This window comes from Artemia sp. Qi Xiang Cuo, chromosome 14, assembly GCF_049724085.1.
Source record: "Artemia sp. Qi Xiang Cuo chromosome 14, ASM4972408v1, whole genome shotgun sequence".
Lineage (NCBI taxonomy): Eukaryota > Metazoa > Arthropoda > Branchiopoda > Anostraca > Artemiidae > Artemia > Artemia sp. Qi Xiang Cuo.
This window is the reverse complement of record NC_142807.1, coordinates 11,510,721-11,529,507: the sequence shown is the minus strand read 5'-3', so window position 1 is coordinate 11,529,507 and position 18,787 is coordinate 11,510,721. Positions and strand designations below refer to the sequence as shown.

Here is an 18,787-nt window from a genome sequence, read left to right as displayed (position 1 = left end):
GTAGCATAACAGGGAACTCTCTCGAAGATGTTGAATTACTCAAATGATACCTCCTTTGTGCTGATTTTAATGTTTTCAAAGCTGGTATGCTAGAATATTTTTAGGGACTACCCTTTCATGGACTTTAAAAAGAAAATTCTGCTCCATTCGATCGAAAGATAAAATTAACACTATCTAATAATGCATGTTTTATTAAATCTGAATATCTCTTTCTCAGATGAAAAACCTGAGAAGTTTATATCTTTTTGCTAAGATTTCCGAGAAAGTAGGCATTGATTTTTAGTTTTCTGGCGTTTATTCGGATTTCTTATCTAAGCTCTACAAGCTATGGCAAGATCGCCCAATCAATTGCAAATAGTTTGAGGCACACAAACTAAAAAAGTATATTACGGACGAGATAGGGTAATCCTTTAAGGTATTGAATATCTTTAAGAACATAAGAAAGTCTACATAAGGCATAAGCTATGTCGGGAATCTCTCTATGGTAATTTAGAAGTGTCAGCATTAGTAACTATTTATGACAACCTAATTTGTTACTATTATGAAAAATGGCAATTTTGACAAATGTCATTGTGACAAATGATAACATGTACGATTGTGAGCCTTAACTTCTCCTCGAGTAGGCTCGAATCAGCCTAAAATTGATGAACTGATTGGGGGCTAGGTTTGTGCAGAATCTGTTTCATTTCGTGGTTTCGAAAGAAACATTCTTGTATAGAGTTTATGTAGGCTAATACTGAGGAATAAATTTCTGTTTTTTGCACTTCCCTAAAATATAGGCTTAAAAAAATAACCATCAGAGTGCCGATCCCGGGACTTTTTCTGCACTGATACGCTTTTTCTTAAAAGGCGGTGGGTTTCAAGACAATAATTACGAAAAGCTTGTGTTTCCCGCTAAAATTCGAAGTTTGTACTCGTGTTAAAATGGTGAAGCACTGTTGTGTTATAAGGTGTGAGAATTCTGATGGAAAATATGGCCTGTCATTTCACAGGTTAGATAATAAAAAACTGTCTAGTGCCAAATATATCAAGTTACGCCTAATACTTAATTAATAATAATTATATTATATATATATTTTTTGGAGTCTTTGATGGAAGAAGATTAGATTGTGGCTTTGCTTCACTTGAGTGCATAGCTTCGCTTTGTAAATTAACTAACAAACATCGTCACTCCGAATCCATGTGTGAACCTTCCTAAAAGGACAGCTGTAGCACAGCTGTAGACAGCTGCAGCTGTAGCACAGCTGTAGGACAGCTGTAGAACCTTCCTAAAACTACATGTGTGAACCTTCCTAAAAGGCCAGCTGTAGCAGGTTTCTCCTTAGCGAAGCTTTTCTCTGTTAAATGATGAGTGATGCCCTCTTTTATATTTTATATCTCTTTGCTTCCGCCAAATGGTGTCTATGTACATTAACTTAATTTAGGGTTTAAATCTGGTAAAGGTTAGCCTACTTGTAGGATTAAGGTTACTTATGGGGTAGAGATCACATGTGAAATATATAATTTAAAAAATAAATATTTAATTTGATTCCCTATTTAAAACTTCCTAAAATAATAATTACTGTTGTTGCAACTTCATCCACCCCCTTAATTTATTTTTTACCCACTTACAAGAGAGAAAAGTGGAATTACAAAAAGAAGAGAAAAATTACAATTAATACAAAACACAAACAATTAAAAAACGCAAAAAAAAAGTTGAAAATTTTGTAAAACAGGTAGATAAGACGGTTATTAAGACCAAGACAGATTGGTGCATCATCACTTAAATTTGAACTCCTTCCCACGGATTGAATAATATCTGTAGCTAGATACTGACTAATTAACCTTTGGTTCTGAAATGATTGCGTTAATTAGAGTTAAAATTTACAATAACGATCATAATCCGTCTTGACCCTCTTTTCATCACCTTTATTCAAAAGCATATAAACCCCCACACAAAATAAAACAGAATGATTGCAGAAACTCGAATGCAGCATTGTTAATGCTTTCTGTCCGAAATGTCCAGAATTTTTCTAACAATTTTAGAATACCCCAGTTTTAATTTATTCTTAATATTCCGAACTGTTTGAAAACGAAGAGAATTGCAAACAGAAATTCCTTGGCATCGAAAAGAGGTGACTTGAGGTACCCAAAATTAACTGCAATTCAAAGGATGGGACATATCAGTTCCTCTAAAAATTTGATATTCACATTTATTAACATTTAGCAGTAGTCTAATGCGTGCAAACGCAACGGTGCCAGATCAGACTGAGCGTGCTAACCAACTTCGGCTCAGCTAATGAGGATCAGGTTGTCAGCATAAACTAAATAAGATACGTCTGGGAATCCTGAGAGGCAAGAATGCCAGACAACGTACATACAACATAGAGTAGGCTACATATAAAGGTTTTCTTGCTTCTTTTTTTGGCTCCATTTGGCATTATGAAATAAATGCTGTTGAGGTATAAGCACAAAAACCTACAAAATCACTGAACTGGGCAATGACAGTAATTGTTACGTTTAGAAAGAAGATTACGTTAGAAGGTCTAGGCTAATTAATTTTGAGGTAATAAGGTAATTTGTCATTTGGTGGCAAGTAATTTTTTGGTCTAGATTTATTTACCTTTTTTTTGCCTAGTTTCTCCTATCTAACGAAATTTCAATGTTAAATGACGAGTGCTGTTCCTCTATTATATTTTACATCTCTAGGGTAAAACACTTCTCTAATGACACTCAATCCACACTGTGAAAATACTCAGCTGTTGTCTTATTAATTTTTAGTCCGAAGAGCTGTATTGAAGGAAAGTTCAGGCTGACAATTGCCAAATCTCTTATTTGAATTTCTTTATTTTTAATTCTTGCAATCGCTGGGTTTTGTAAAGACAAACTGATTGTCGAGTATAACCAAAATATTAAGAGACATTTTGCGTCCGTTTCTTATTTGAGAAAGTTATTAAATGGATTTTTGCTTTAACTATTAACTTTTGAAATTAAAAGTTTTTGTTCCCTGTTTTTCTCAAAAGTTTGAACTTTGATATGACCGAAAGCGCTCAGTTTTAGTAAATAAAAACTAATAAAGGAAATTAGAAAGATGTTGGGGTAGAGAGAGAGAGAGAGAGAGAGAGAGAGAGAGAGAGAGAGAGAGAGAGAGAGAGAGAGAGAGAGAGAGAGAGAGAGAATGGGGAGGGGTATTGCAGGATAGGATTTGATCTAAAGAGTTGCTTCATTTTTGTTCATCATCAATTTCTTTCTTACCAGGGCAGCCAGTTGCAAACGAGTGCCAGTCAGAAATGCTTGAACATAGGGAGTCCCTTCTACAAGACTATCGTCTCTCTCCTGAAATAGTTACCAACTGTGAAAATGAGATAACAAATCTTTGTCGTGGTAAAGGAATTGGAGGAAAGACAATTCACTGTCTCATGAGGAAAATTAGAAATCAAGTAATTGCTTTATCTCATTTAATATTTTTATTGTAATATTTTTGGGTAAAAATTGTAATGTTTACAGTGTTGATGGTGCTGCAGGGGGCAGTAAAGTCTAAATTTGCCACCCTCCCCCTGGAAAAAAACCTAACTGTAGCTCTGCTAGGATGTATAAAAAATCAAAGAAAACTCTAAAGCAATCAAATTCTTACCTTATAATATGCAATATATTTTTGTTTATCAGATTATCATGTTTCCTTCTATTTTCTACTCAAATTTAAATTTTTGAACAATTTCAAATATCATTTTTATCCACAATTCTATTGTAATCACCCAGAAAAAGTTGGCAAACATCAGTCAAGAAAGGAGCTACTGTTATATGACACATGACAAGATAAAAAAAAAACAAAAAAAAACAGTTATATTATTTAGGGCTATATATGGCTCAATCAGGGGGGGGGGGGTGAGGATGCATTGTCATAAACATGACCGTTATATGGTAAAATGATAAAAAATTAATTCACTGTCTCATGACGAAAATTAGAAATCAAGTAATTGCTTTGTCTCATTTAAAAGTTTATTTTTATAGGACGTTGTGAAATTGCACCTTGATTGATAAGAAAAGTGTACAATAATATACACATGGTTGAAAATCTATGAGTAAGGAATTCAACGCCATCTTGCGACTTTGTATAAAAAACAAACAAGAAAAAGAAACCCTTAAAAACGCTTAACATTTAGTAAAATACAACTTAGGATATAAGTAACACGTAAAACATAAATTAACACTTTAAATACACAAAGGGTATCAGAGACTGAATAAGTTCACCCTGTTCTTTATGTATAATTTAAACAAATGAACTGAGCTATTACCGGTTTTGTTCCGTTTCGCCGTTTATTTTTACCATATTTATCCATATTCTTTACAAGCTCTAGAAAAAAACTTCTTAATGTTTTTCCCTCTTTAAAGGGGTAACGATTATTTAAGGAAAATAGTGTCAAAATATTTATCTTGTCTATCCTTAATTCCTTATATCCTTAATATCCTTAATTTATTCCTTAATTCCGCAGAAATCCTTAATAGTCCTTCCTTTCGAAAAATATGCAAAATATAAAATACTCGGAAATGAGAATCCTTCCACCAGAACAATTGCGAAATTGAGTCATTTAAACTCCCTTTTTCCTTGTTTTTGGGGATAAACACAAAGATCTAGATTATGTACGTGAGTGATAAAAAATTATGTTTCTTTTCTCGGGGTCATAATGAAGTCAAAAATGTTTCTCTTTTTTTCTCCAGATTTTAACTGTAAGTGTCAAAGTATTTCTAAAAAATACTGCATAATAAGCAAGATGTTCTATATTTTACTTCATCGACATATCAGGTGGCTGTAATAAGGAAGTTGAGAGCAGAATGTCTTTTGTGTTTAATTTTGCTTAATTAAGGAAGAGTCTTTGCTAACAAAGTCCATTTAGAGATAAAGATCAATGTATTTGTGGCGGATGTCTGCTTGGTACTGTTATATGAATGTGGGACGATATGAAAGCCCTGCACGTTTTATACTCTGAATATGGTGGGCAAATCCTGTCTGATGAAAATCCTCAACATCAGTTCTGGTAACAGTGTCAGTAATCCTGAAATATGACAGCATTGTTGCCAAAAGTATGGCACCAGAGCATTGGTTAAAAAGTGATACTTGACGAATAAAATATCTAAAGCCGAACTGGCCAGCCATGACAAAAAAACACAAAGAAATGAATATAAAGACGACAAACGGGTCTATGGCCAGAAAAGGAGACGAAGAAAAACAACAAAAATCAAACGAATATTTCGTTGTTTTTTTCGAGTTTTCAAACGAATTTTATTTCGCCCATATCTAACGAGACGTCTTCAGCGTAGAAAAAAAACTACAAAATATATGTAAAACTAAAATAGAAACACCTAAAATATATAACATACAATTACTTAACATTTATAATTTGTAGCTACCTTCATCAAGAAAGTAACAAAAGTGAATGACTTAGTGATGCTTGATTTGGCCATTTCTGTCTGTGGCCAGATAACCCCCCTCATTAGTTGGGTTGTTTGCAAACCCTTCCGCATTGGAAGAAGCAGCAGAGTAAACAAGTGAAGATCTGGCTCATCACAACTAAGGTGGATTTCTAAGCTACTGGTTTTCCCAGCGTCATGGGTGAAGAGAGGATAAACAATGGCTCGAGATTTTTATTCCTCATGCACAAGATCGAGTAATTTATCACTCAGTGGTCTGCCAAACCATTGGACCAGATTAGGCTAGGGCTATATCCTAACCGAGCTAAGTCTCCGTTTTCTCTGGGTTGTAATTGCTTGCGTTGAGTTTCAGCTATTTTACCTAAAGTAGTTCCAAAACTTGAACTGTTCAGAGTCCAATATAACTAAGTCCATAAGACAAATAGCAGGGAAATTAAAAGCGAAAATTCATTGTTTTTTGTGTTTGTACAAATAACGTGGTGGAAAAGTATTCAGGCTAGCTTGAAATTTACGTGGGAAATGTTTCTTTGGTGTGTTTTAGACTGGTGGTAGTCAAATTATCTTCTACAAATTAAGTAATTTCTGATTTCAGGTAGTTCGTTTTGGTTTTGGGGTTTAATCGTTATTTTAAGGGAATGATAATTTTGAACATGTAAACCTATGAGTCAATCAAGTATTTAGACGCTAAAACCAAAAAACAAAAGTTAAATAAAACAAATAAATTTAATAAAAAGGACGTAGTCACATTGGCTTCTAAAAAACTTATTTCTATATTTCCTCTTCTGGAAATCCCAGAAATAAATTAGCAGAATTGCAAGAGTCTTTAGAAAGTGACACAAAGAGGGAGGGGGTCTGATTTCTTAATTATAATACAATGGCTTTTGCTAAGCATACGAAGATCCTCTGTTTTTACTTTAATTATAGAAAAAGAGAAAAAACTGAGAAAGGTAAATTTTCCAGGCGAATGAAAACAATAAATTCGGTATTTAAGCATTAGTTCATAATTATCAAATTTCGTCAGAAAGAACAATAATTGTTCTAGAATCAGCTTTTGTTTAAGTGTTTTTAATTTTTATCTTAAACTCTCACATCTATATCGTTTGGCTCTTACCGCAGTGAAATGCTATTTGATGCCTCATTTATATAATTTTTATATATAATATATATATATATACATATATATATATATATATATATATATATATATATATATATATATATATATATATATATATATATTAACTTTTTGACTGATCGAAAATAAAAAATATTAGTTGGTATTTGACTGAAAGTTTGCTGTGCATGTGTAACGCCATTTATTAGTGACTACAGTCACCAATATATAATAATTCAGCTTTAAATGATCAGAAATTACAACAAATGAATATATAAAACGTAAAAGGGGCATAAGTTAAAATTAACCTGAGTAAGATGGCCTGATCAAGATGAAAATCTCCAGGAGTCTTGGAATCCTTAGAAAGCTAATTACATACTTCATTGTTTTGTTTTTTGGATGTCACTTTCCCTCGTCGCTAAAGCCCCTTCCAAAACTTTATTGTATAGCAAGGACTATTTTTCTGGCAACTAAACGTTCTCCCTTTAAATCCTTGCTTGATTTGAAATCTCTTTGTTTTCTGTCGTGTGCTTCTTTCACTTTTCCACAGTTGCATAGCCACCTTCCTGTTGCCCTGTATATATTTTTTATATGTGTATACCCTAATTTATTACGGTTTTGTTCCTTTCGTGATTTACTCTTCGCCATGGAGCCTTACGGGGGAGACTAAGTTGAAATGTTTTGCTGTAAACTTTTTGTTGAATAAACTCTGAACTGAATTTTGAAACCCAAAACAAACAGAAATTACCAAAAAAACTTAGTTTAATCGCTCCCCTCTAAACCCAAAAGGTCAGGGTCTCATTTGTGCTTCAGTGAAGTTGGTTTATTTCTTGTTTTTGGTATTTTTGGGTAATTTTTCGGAAGTTGGCAATTTTTTGTTCCTCTCGTGTTTTTCTCTTCGCCATTGACCCTTACGGGGGGGGGGGGGGGGGAACTATGTTGAAATGTTTTGCTGTGAAGTTTTTGTTGGGTAAACTCTGAACTGAAATCTGAAACTCAGAACAGAAATTACCAAAAAACTGAGTTTAATTGCCCCCCTCAAACCCCAAAAGGTCAGGGTCTTATTTGTGCTTGAGTGAAGTTGGTATATTTCTTGGAAAAGTGGTTTTGTTATAACTGTTTTAGTTCCTAGTTAGACGTTAGTCCATTTTTGCAGCAAGTCGATCTGTCCTATACCTAGCTTGTATTTGTACAGTTTCAGGGTTCAGCTCGTTTTGTATTGCTTCACATGAGTTTTACTGTTCGGAATTGACTTTGTTTTTCTTTGCTCGTTTTTTCTCTGAGCATACACTCTTTCCTTGTGATTGCACCGAGGCCGTTTGCATATTTGACTTAGCTTGTTCTTTCACCAGCCAGGACTTAACTCGTTTTGTCCTGAGTCAGGACTTGGATTATTTTGGCATCGTACCGTGTCAGTGCTAAACTTGCTTTTGCTGTGAGTCTTGACTTAGTTTGGGTTTGCACCAGGCATCTTGAATTCATCTTGAGTTTCAGTCGTTTTGGCACTGAGTCAAAAGTTGGGATTTTTACAATTAGTACAAAAACGGCGGACATCGGAATTTGAACTGACTGGACTGAGCTGAACAGGCCATGAGTAAATTTTTGGTTCCAATTATACAAATAATCCTTCATTGTATTATTCCAGTTTTAACAAGATCTATTCTACGAAAGTAATATGCATGTATGAAGAATGGGCCTTTTGCATACTCTTGGGGCTGTTTCGGGCTTTATTCTCTTGTGGCTCATTTTTTAGGTCTTTTGAGTGTTCTGAGTGAAATCTGTATCTCAGAATTTTGATCTGATGACGTAAGGGGCTTTCTAAGTACCTGGTGGTAAATCAGAGCACGGGAAGGGAGCTTGCTCTCCCACGATGACTTTTGACCCTTAAAAGAGCACCAAAACTAAGTTCCCGGTCAAAAAAGCCCTTAACAAGTTTTTACAATCCTCCATTCTATTCGAAGTGGCTCCCTCCCCCTGAAATTCTAGATTTTCTTGAATTTCTGGGAACTTCTAGTTGAAAATACTACTACTACTACTAACAACTCATCGCAGCATCAAGCCACCTGAGGCCAACACGGCTACACACGCTCCTCATCCACCCCAATCTATTCAAATCCTCTCTTTTTACACCCACCAACGAAGGTCCCATGTCCATTCAATCTTTCTTTATGGCGTCCTCAGACCTCAGACAAGGACGGCTACTGGTCGGGTTAGCCATAGATAATTGGACGAAAAGAACGCTCTTCGGCACTCTGTTGCTCTTCATCCGCACAACGTGCCCTAGCCACCTCAACCTTTTTTTCATTATAACCCTAGAGAGCGGTATTGAACCACATTTTTCGTACAGCCTATTTATTGAAATGCGGTCAGTCAGCCGGGTGTGTTCTTTTTTGTTATTCGGCTGTCTCTAGAATTTGTTTGATTATTAGCCTCCCCCCCTCCCTGGAAAGATTTTCCTACGTACCTGGTGGGAAACATTACTCTTTACTGATTGAATGCTACGGTATCGACTCCGATCTAGCTTCAGCAAAAAAAAAAAGTTAGGCACAAGCTCGCTTTAGAAATATACATCCTGCTAGATGCCAAAATTCTATATTCCAAATAATTTTTTTTCTCTTCCAGGTTTCCTGCTTCCCACTTATTTCTTTTCCTTATACTTCTGTATTATAGTTCCTGAAGCAAATTCTATTCTTTCCTGTAGCAGTTTTTTTCTTTTGAATCTGTTCCATTTTCAAAAATTTAGTTGGAAATAAAAGAAAGCCTCATAAAATTCTAATTCTCACTTCCTTTCTAAACTTGTAGTTTTAATTGCAGAGACGCCGTCCAGAAGTGGAAAAAGTAAGCGATCGTTGCCTCCGATCTGTAGAAGATCTGTTAAGAGAAACAGACACAGGAACAATAACTTGGGAAGCAGATCCTGTCCTAAAAGAAGCTTGCCAGTCTGTTGTCGACAGATACTGTAGCAGAATCCGAGGAAATGGACAAAGGTACATATCGAAAGATTTAAAGCCGAAATTGCCACCCATAAAAAAACTCAAAAGTTGCAAAATATGACTGAATGTTTTCCTTTAACTACTTTTGAGCTTCTATCACTAAGTTTTGGTGGAACTACAGGGCTTTCGATCAACCGCTGTAAGCTTTTATTGTCAGGTTCTGGTGGATCTATTGACTTGAATTTCTCTTATTTTTTCTATCTGGAATATTTTTCTTATGTAATCAACAAGGCTCGTTCAGCGCAAACGATTAAGAACAAAATAATAACAGCCTGAAAACAATACGGGCTAAAAAAAAAAAAAGATAGAAAACCGAAAAAACAAACGACGGAGAACAAAGAGACCCAAAATAATTGCTGGACAAAGACAAATTTAGAACAGATACAAATTCACAGTTGAGTTTCTGTACTGAAAAATATTTTCGCCTTTCTGAGTAACTGTTCAATATAAGGAGGCTAATATTATTTTTCATGATAGCGTTTATACTCATTGGGCAAGAGAGGTAATAAAAGTAAACATTTGCTGATGATAGCACACTTGGCACTTCGGGAAACTGCGAATCAGAGCTTCGATTAAATTTGGAAAATTTTTTTGGGAGGGTAATTATATGGCTTGATGCAAATTATCTTACCCAAAATTTTTCGAAGTCCTGTTTTTTTATTTTTTCGCGTGGTTCCTAGACGTACCCCCGGCTGCCATTAATTGGCCAGGAAAATAGGTCAACTCACAGATCTGAAGGCTGACGTGTTTATTGTTTTGGTATTCTTCATTATGGTAACCTGTGTTTCAAGCACTATTTTGACTGTACCGCAATCAAAAAATGCAGGAGTCTCGGTATTTTAAGGAAACTTAGACATAATTTTCCTGGATCAATTTTGAAAATCCTTTTTCACTGCTTGATCCAATCTTACGTTTCTTACTGTCCAATAGTGTGGATGTCAACCTTTCCTTCACTGTTAAAACCACTTTCTAAGGTTTACAATAAAGCTAGAAACCTCATACAGGAAACTAATCGCTCATTAGTTATCCCATTGCATGATCTTGAATCACTGTACATGCTTTCATGAGCATGTTTTACTTTTTCTCAGCTTCATGGTGACCTTCCCCGGCCCCTAAGTGTTCCACTATCTTTGACCTCTGATCATAATAATTATAACCTTCGCAATATGACAAATCATGTTCAATTTCCATTTACTCCTTGTATAAGGTCAGATTTTAATCCTCTAATGGCGTGTCATATTGTTTGAAATAAGTTGTCTGAATCAGCTCGAAGGTGCCACTCATTCGGTTCTTTTGAAAAAATTGTTAACAATTCTTTGGCTTCGTAGAAGCTATTTTTATCTGTTTTTTTTATTATTATTATTCATCTTTTTGAGTCTATTTAATCTACTTAATTAATTTAGTTTATTTAATCTATTTTTTCCTATAGTTTTCGTTTTATCTATATTTTCTTTTCTTCTCCTTTTGCTCTTTTGTCTGTGTGTAAGTGATCATTTTAAATTTTCTTTTGTTTTTCATCTCTGAGTTTTTCATCTCTGTTTTTCATCTCTTATTTTATCTATATTTTCTTTTCTTCTCCTTTTGCTCTTTTGTCTGTGTGTAAGTGATCATTTTAAATTTTCTTTTGTTTTTCATCTCTGAGTTTTTCATCTCTGTTTTTCATCTCTAATTTTATCTATATTTTCTTTTCTTCTCCTTTTGCTCTTTTGTCTGTGTGTAAGTGATCATTTTAAATTTTATTTTGTTTTTCATGTCTGAGTTTTTCATCTCTGTTTTTCATCTCTTATTTTATCTATATTTTCTTTTCTTCTTCTTTTGCTCTTTTGTCTGTGTGTAAGTGATCATTTTAAATTTTCTTTTGTTTTTCATGTCTGAGTAAGTAACTCATTTGTCTTCTCCCTTTTTACAGGCCAATAAACCTTTGGGAGAATAATAACATGTATTATTGTATGTGTATTTAATTAAGAATAATTCTTATCTTAAAAAAATGACTTCTTTTCAAATTGGCCATTGAAGATTTCGGGAAGTTACATATTTTTTTAATATAAGGTAATACTAAGAAAAATGAACTATTTAGTAAAATAGTTACATTTTTGTCACATTTTGTGACAAAATCTTTTCGTCTTTCTCAGTAGCTTTGTTCAATATCAATATATTGTGTTTCATGATAACGTTGTTACTCAATGGGCAAGAGAGGTAATAAAACTAAAAAAGTAATTTCTTGTCGAATCGGCCATTGGAGATATGAAGAAGTTACATTCGCTCCCTAAGTAAAGACCGAAGTGGGCACAATGTTAGTTGTTAATTGTTAATTAGTTGTTAATTGTTAAAACAATTAAATACATCATAAAGAGTCCATGAAAGTACTATGAAAAGTGAAAATGAAGTCTTAGTATATGCACTGGTTAAGTGGAAACTTTCCTTCTCCGAAAACATTCCTCATCCTAAACGATCTCCATATGTAATCCTGCAGTTTTAGTAATAGTGGGTGGTAAATTAAAAGAAAGAAATGTAGACGAAAAAGCAACATGAAAAAGCCAGAAACATGGCACCAAGCAGCTTTTCTTTGAAGGTGTAGTTGTCTGTGGGAATCAACAGTCAGTTATGAATCTTTATGATGGTTACGATGTTTGAATTTTTACGGACGAAAAGCAATGTCAAATTTAACTAAGTAGTTCTACTTATTGTTGTTTTTTTTTTCATGGTTAAGCGTGCCAACACTGACAAAATTGCGATGCTTCCCTAAGAACTGTATAATTTTGAAGTAACAAAAAGAAAAGCTTTGAAAATCGTAAGTTGCAGGTATGAATTCATTCCGAGGGGCAAAAAAATGTTTTTATTTTGATGTAAAAATGTTTTATTTGTGTCAACTCACTGCAGCACCAAGCTGCCTCGGGCGAGTAAAGTTACGCACGCTCCTCTTCCATCCCAATCTATTGAAACCCTCCCTCTTTTACCCTCCCAAAAAGTTTCAATTTCCCTGAAATCTTCTATTACGTCATCCTCGCAACCCATTCGGGGAAGACCTGCTTTTCTTTTGGTCTTTGATGGTTGCCCGAGAAGGACGACCTTAGACAATCTGTCATCCATCATCCGCAGAGAGTGTTCTAGCCGTATCAAGCTTTCTCTCATTATAGCCCGATATTGAATAATGTTTTTCTTGCAGCTTATTGTTTGAGATATGTTCAGTCAGGCGGATACCCAAAACAATCAGTAAAAACAATTTCTCAAGAAAACATCTTACAAATTCTCCTCTACACTACAGTAAGTATTACTGTAGCGGGCCATCTGGTATTCGCCTAAGTTAAAAACAGTACAAAACAGGCTAACCTGTTCCTAACACTACTTTAGCTTCTTGCAAAATTTACAGTAAATCATATTCTCGTATTTATGTCTCTTTTGTTCGGTCTATGTTGAATTACGTTTCCTGTTTAAGTTTCCCTAATAGTAACCGGAACTGTATAAAAAAAGTTGGTTCGAACAAGATCTTTTGTTTGGTCTTCGTTGAATTTACGTTTCCTGTTTAGTATTATGGCCTAATTGAGAAAAAGGAAGGTAGAATCGAAGTAATTTGGTAGAGGTGAGTTCTGAAATAGACGTACTGCAAGCGGGCAGAACTGCGCATAGTAGTAACCAGAACTTCATAAAAAGGAGCTTGTCCGAACAAGATTTTTTCTTTGGTCTTTTTTGAATTTCTGTTTTCTGTTTTCTTATTATGACCTAACTGAAAAAAAGAAAGATCGAATTTTAGAAATATTTTCTCCACTCCATGACGCAATCCTGAGTCGATTTCCAATGAAGCAAGGCCAAAAGGTTTTTGTAATCCTTCCAATTCATTACAAAATGGAAAGCTATAGCGTCAGTTTTAAATCTTCCTTTTTTTCTAAATCAACGTTTACTTCCCTTTGAAATTGTTGTGCCTCGATGTTATGCCTCTATAGGCTCTCTTGTTTTTTGTTTGAATTTTATTTTCTGTAATTTCTCAATTTTTATCAATTATTGAATGCTTTTGATGTATTTGAGATACTATTAATATATTCAATATGATTGAGCAGTTCCTTTTTAGACTCTGAGTAACTTTTTGTTTTTTGACTGATCTGTTAACTTTGTTACGTTTCATGTATTCTATAGTTGTTTTTTTTTCCCTTTCTTAATGATTTGTACTCTCAGGGCAACTTTTATTGTTGTCCCTGGGATTTTGAATCATTAAAAAAAATTCCTCTATTTTGCTTGAACGAGCAATACAGGTTCGATTCGATTTGTTTGTGAAGTTCATTTTCAAAACAAGGCTTACCTGGCCAAATCAAGCCACACTATCGCGTAAGTTTTTTCTTGCACATGGATATTTACCAAATCGTCCTTGCTGAGGTAGTCAGAAAAAAGATTTGAAAAATTCTGAAAACGTCAGATACCGCCTCCTTTTTGTGATGCAATGACTTTTTTTTCTTCCGATATATCTTATTTTGTTGCTTTTAAAGTACTTCTAAAATAAAACCACTCATTTATCATTTATATAGAAATTATCGGCTCGTGTTGAAGACGGTGTAAGAAAACATCAGACTCTCCGCTTAACCATTTGTTATATATTGTTAGGTAGACTGATAGTTAAGTCTACTTAATTAGATTTAAGTTTCTTATTGTTATTCTTTCTTCGTTAGATATGTTGGCCAGTTTACTGGATCGTTGTTGATAATTCGTGTGTTTTTTTCTTGTTTGTTTGTTCTTTCTTCTTTTTTTTCTTCTTTCTTTCTCTTTTTATGTCTCCTGTAGTGCATTTGTGTACTGTAACAAAAGAGGGTAAAAATAAATTATCAATGTTATTATTATAGAGTTATTGTTTTAGTTCTTCTTAGTGTTGATTTACGTTTCTTGTTGTTGTTTTTTTCTTCGTTAGACATCATGGTCACTTTAGTGTATCGTCGTTAATTATTGTTTTTTTATTTTTTCATGTTTGCTTTTTCTTTCCTTTTTGGTTTGTTTTCTTCTTTCTTTTGTTTTCTTTTTATGGCTCCTCTAGTGCGTTTTTGTAATATAACGAAAGAGGGTAAAAATAAATTATTATTATTATAGAGTTATATCCTGTTTAATGACGAAAATTGGAGCCGAAGAAATGACCAACTTTTGTGAGTCCACTTTGATGGAGATCCAGTATTTTGCTTCACGTGATTTTCGACTTGATCCTCAACTGTACGACAAATGCCATTCAGACGCCACCAAGTTTTGCAGTGCCCCTGAAGAGTGGCTTAGTCTTAAAGATAACACCCCCGAAACATCACCATTAGTCTTACCGTGTCTGTATCGATATTCTTACCATCCTGATTCTGATAAAAAGGTTTGAGGCTTTTATACTGATTATTAATATGAATAGTTTTTGTGGTTCTAGGCTGACCCTACCTGGGAAATCCCCTCGGATAAAAGATCCCCCTGAAAATTCCCCCCCCCTCCCGCAAAAAAAATCAGAATCTTTTTAAATCTGAATTTTTTCATTAGTCAAACACTGTGCTTGAAAATGCAAAACAGTTTCATCCAGATGATAAACGCGCCCCTTACTACCGACAAGGAGTTTTGGTCTATCTTGAGGCTTTTTTTTTACAGATAGAATGCGGTAAAATAAGAAAAAAATTACAAGTGTCAACATTTTCCAGATAAAAAAAAGAATTCATATTATTAAAACTATAAAATTTAACTGTGGCTATACGTCAAAAGAAGGGGAAGAGATAAGTTTCGCAGTTGTTCTGTTTGTTTAGTTCCATTATAGTCAGTTTTTTTTTCACTTTAAATTTAGACTAACGTCGTATTAACGAAGCTGGTCAGATTTCTTTACGTTCTAGCTTCTTTAAGTAAGCAGAATAAAAACAACATAACCTTGGTGACTCTGAGGACAAATTTATTGTCCAAAATAAATCGACAGGCGGTCAACCAAAGAAGTTGAATTTTTGTTTCGAATTGATACCAGGAGAATAAGCAAAGGCTGGTATTGCAGAATTGATCATGAGAAATTAAAAAAGAATTCAAAACTGTGTAAAAAGTAAAACAGAAATTTTTTTTCAAATGCCTTCCAAAAACCTAAGATTCATCATAATAGTTTGGCTGAATATATTGCCAATATATTGCCCACGGATTGATGTAGCCCATGAGAGTTTCTCTCTGCAAGTAGTGTGTTTTATCTTCGAAATTTTGTCTATTTTCCTGCTTTTCTGCTTCCTCCATTCGTCTGTTTTCCTCACTTTCTGTCCCCTCCATTCGTCCTCTTGACTGTTCTTTTAGGCATATTAAATAAAAAATCAAGTTTTTTTTAACTGAAAGTAAGGAACGACGTTAAAACTTAAAACGCACAGAAATTATTCTGTATATGAAAGGGGCTGTCCCCTCCTCAACGCCTCGCTCTTTACGCTAAATTTTTTTATTGTTTAAAAAAAAATAAGTGTTGTGAGAAAGTCAAACTTTGACGTAAAGAGCGAGGCGTTGAGGAGGGGACAGACCCTTTCATATATGGAATAATTTCTGTTCGTTTTAAATTTTAATGTCGTTCCTTATTTTCAGTTAAAAAAAAACTTTTTTTTATTTTATTTTGAACATTTTTGAATTAATGCAGGTTTTGATTTTGGCTTACCGTATATGCATAATTAAAACAAAATCTGAATATTAATTTTACTTTTATTTGCTTAAGTAGTTTTCTAGAAGTTTATTTAATTTTATTTACGAACTTTTTTATTAGTAATAAATATACGTAACTTACGAATTAACTTACGTAACGAACTTCTATATTCATATATTTTTAATACGTATATTACAGGTCTCGCCCCCTAGTCAACACCTCGCTCTTTAAGCTGAAATTTGAATTTTGTTCTAATTCTTTAAAAATGACCCCTTAATCACAAAGGCCGTTATTTAGAATAAATAGCTCTTATGAAAGTACTAAAAAATCTTTGGCTTAAAGAGCGAGGTATTGACTAGGGGGTGAACCCAATCATATACGTAATATTTTCTGTTCATTTTATGTTTTGATGTTGTTCCTTATTTTCAGTTGGAAAACTTGTTTTTTTTTTTATATTTAATCTCTGATCTTTTTTTTAAATAATGCTGGGAAATCCGGCGCCCCCTTCATAGCAATGTCCCTTCCCCTACGAAAACTTCCTTCATGGAAAGATCTTCCCAAATAACCCCCGACCCACCCACCCCCCTACTACCAGAAAAATCCCCCCTGAAAACGTCTGTATACTTCCTAATAACCAATACTATATGTTAACCGTAAATAGTTGGTATTGCAAAGGATATAAATAGGACAAGGCAACGACCTTACAAAAATAGATTGTTTCAGGCAGTACTGAAATAAAATTCCATTATCCGTAATCCCTTGGAAACCCGCAAAAAAATTATATATGGTCAAGAAATCTCAGTTTCTAAAATTATTTATTTTAGCAATTAATAAATTTTTTATTGGGTAAAGTTCATAACTTTCATCCCTCCCCCCGGGGATTTTGGGGGATTAAATCGTCCTAAAGGACATAGTTATCATATTTTCAGCCATGCTGAACAAAATGGCTATCTCAAAATTTTGATCAGGTGACTTTGGGAAAACAATGAGCGTGGGAGGGGGCCTAATTGCCCTCCATTTTGTGGTCACTTAAAAAGAGCACTAGAACTTTTAATTTCCGTTCCAAAGAGTCCTCCCACGATATTCTAGGACCATTGGATCGATATGATCACCCCTGGGGAAAAAAACAACAAATAAACACGCATCCGTGATCTTTCTTCTGGCAAAAAATGCAAAATTCCACATTTTTGCAGATAGAAGCGTGAAACCTCTACAATAGGGTTTTCTTATACGCTGAATCTGTTTGCGTGATTTTCATTAAAATTCTATAACTTTTAGGGGGTCTTTCCCCTTTTTCGAAAATCAGCCAAATTTTCTCAGGCGCGTAACTTTTGATGGGTAGGACTAAACTTCAGCATTCAGCATTGAATCTGATTCTTTTGATGTATCTATTGGTATCAAAAACCCGTTTTCTAGAGTTTCGGTTACCATTGAGCCGTGTCGCTCCTTACTTACAGTTCGTTACCACGAACTGTTTGATAATTAAAAAAGAATTGAAAAACTGTGTAAAAAGTAAATCAGAACATTTTTGTCAAATGCCTTCCTTCCAAAAGCCTAAGATTCAACAAAATAGTTTTTGACAACAAAATGTTAATACTGATTGTTTTCATGAGACATTAAGTTAGCTCAGTAAAAATCACGAGCGGCTTCTTGGCCAATTTTTCTATTACTTACAGGCTATATTTGATTACAGCGTTCTACTTGTTCTTGTCTGCTGAAAATAAAGTCAATGTCTTGTTTTGTGAATCTTTCATAGAAAATTGATGCTTTGCTTCAAGACTGAACAAAGTTTGTGAAATCCTAAATATCTTCTTTTCGTGTCCCAAGGATTTTTGGTTCTTGCATTGGCTTATTCAAACGCCTAATTTTTCGAAAATGGCTAATAAATGGGTGAATAACCTAAATTTTTAAAAGCAAGTAACTTAACTTATAATGGACTGTTTTTTATGTAGCTTATAACTTTTGTTATATTTTTTTGAATGAAGTTAAGTTCCTCACTCGTATTTTTTTTATATGAGGGCTGCTCTGTGGAGCTTGAAGTGTGTCCAGAGAAGATAGAGTGTTTTCCTTTTAATTAGTACTTGAAGGTCAGTTTTGTGTCCTGGCATTGAGTGCCCACCGTCTGTACAAAGCCCAACGCGATTATTCCACAATATGCCGTTCTCTTGAAAAAAAAAATGTTGACTATATACAAATTTCACTGGATATGGCAAAGTTAAGTCTTTGCAACTGTTCAAGTGTGTCTGTGATGCAAATTTTGTATATCAAAATCAGCAAAACGGTTTGTTTATTTCATTAGTAAATCTCTTAATCGGGTCCATGAAGCGATCTAATGAATTGTAGTTGATAACCGTCTCGCAGCACACCAAACTGGCAAATCAGTCGTTGTTTTCATCAGCGCTTTGTACTTTGCTTGCAAAACTCTCAAACTGGCAGATGCTTTTGACATTGGTCTTAATGAGACTGGTCTATGAGACTTGAATGTGACACATGTCTCAAAATAGCTCTCCTCACATCATTGAATTCAAAGGTACTTTGTAATCGGATGTTAGTGATGAATAATGCAGTAAATAGGTATAAAACGAGGAAATAGTATTTCACTATTTAAAAGGTCTATTGATTCAAATGATATTTTATCATAATAGGCCCAATATGTTTTCTTTCTAGAGGAAA

At 34.2% G+C, this 18,787-nt stretch overlaps 1 protein-coding gene across 1 annotated transcript in view; it reads left to right on the top strand.

Moving 5' to 3' along the window:
- Glg1 (Golgi apparatus protein 1) overlaps positions 1 to 18,787 on the top strand; it is a 140,172-nt gene that overhangs the window by 42,203 nt on the left and 79,182 nt on the right. Inside the window, exons 6-8 of the mRNA XM_089100084.1 lie at positions 3,238 to 3,419; positions 9,338 to 9,510; positions 14,587 to 14,848. Of these exons, the coding sequence (XP_088956210.1) occupies positions 3,238 to 3,419; positions 9,338 to 9,510; positions 14,587 to 14,848 (617 nt within the window). The remainder of the gene's footprint in view (positions 1 to 3,237; positions 3,420 to 9,337; positions 9,511 to 14,586; positions 14,849 to 18,787) is intronic.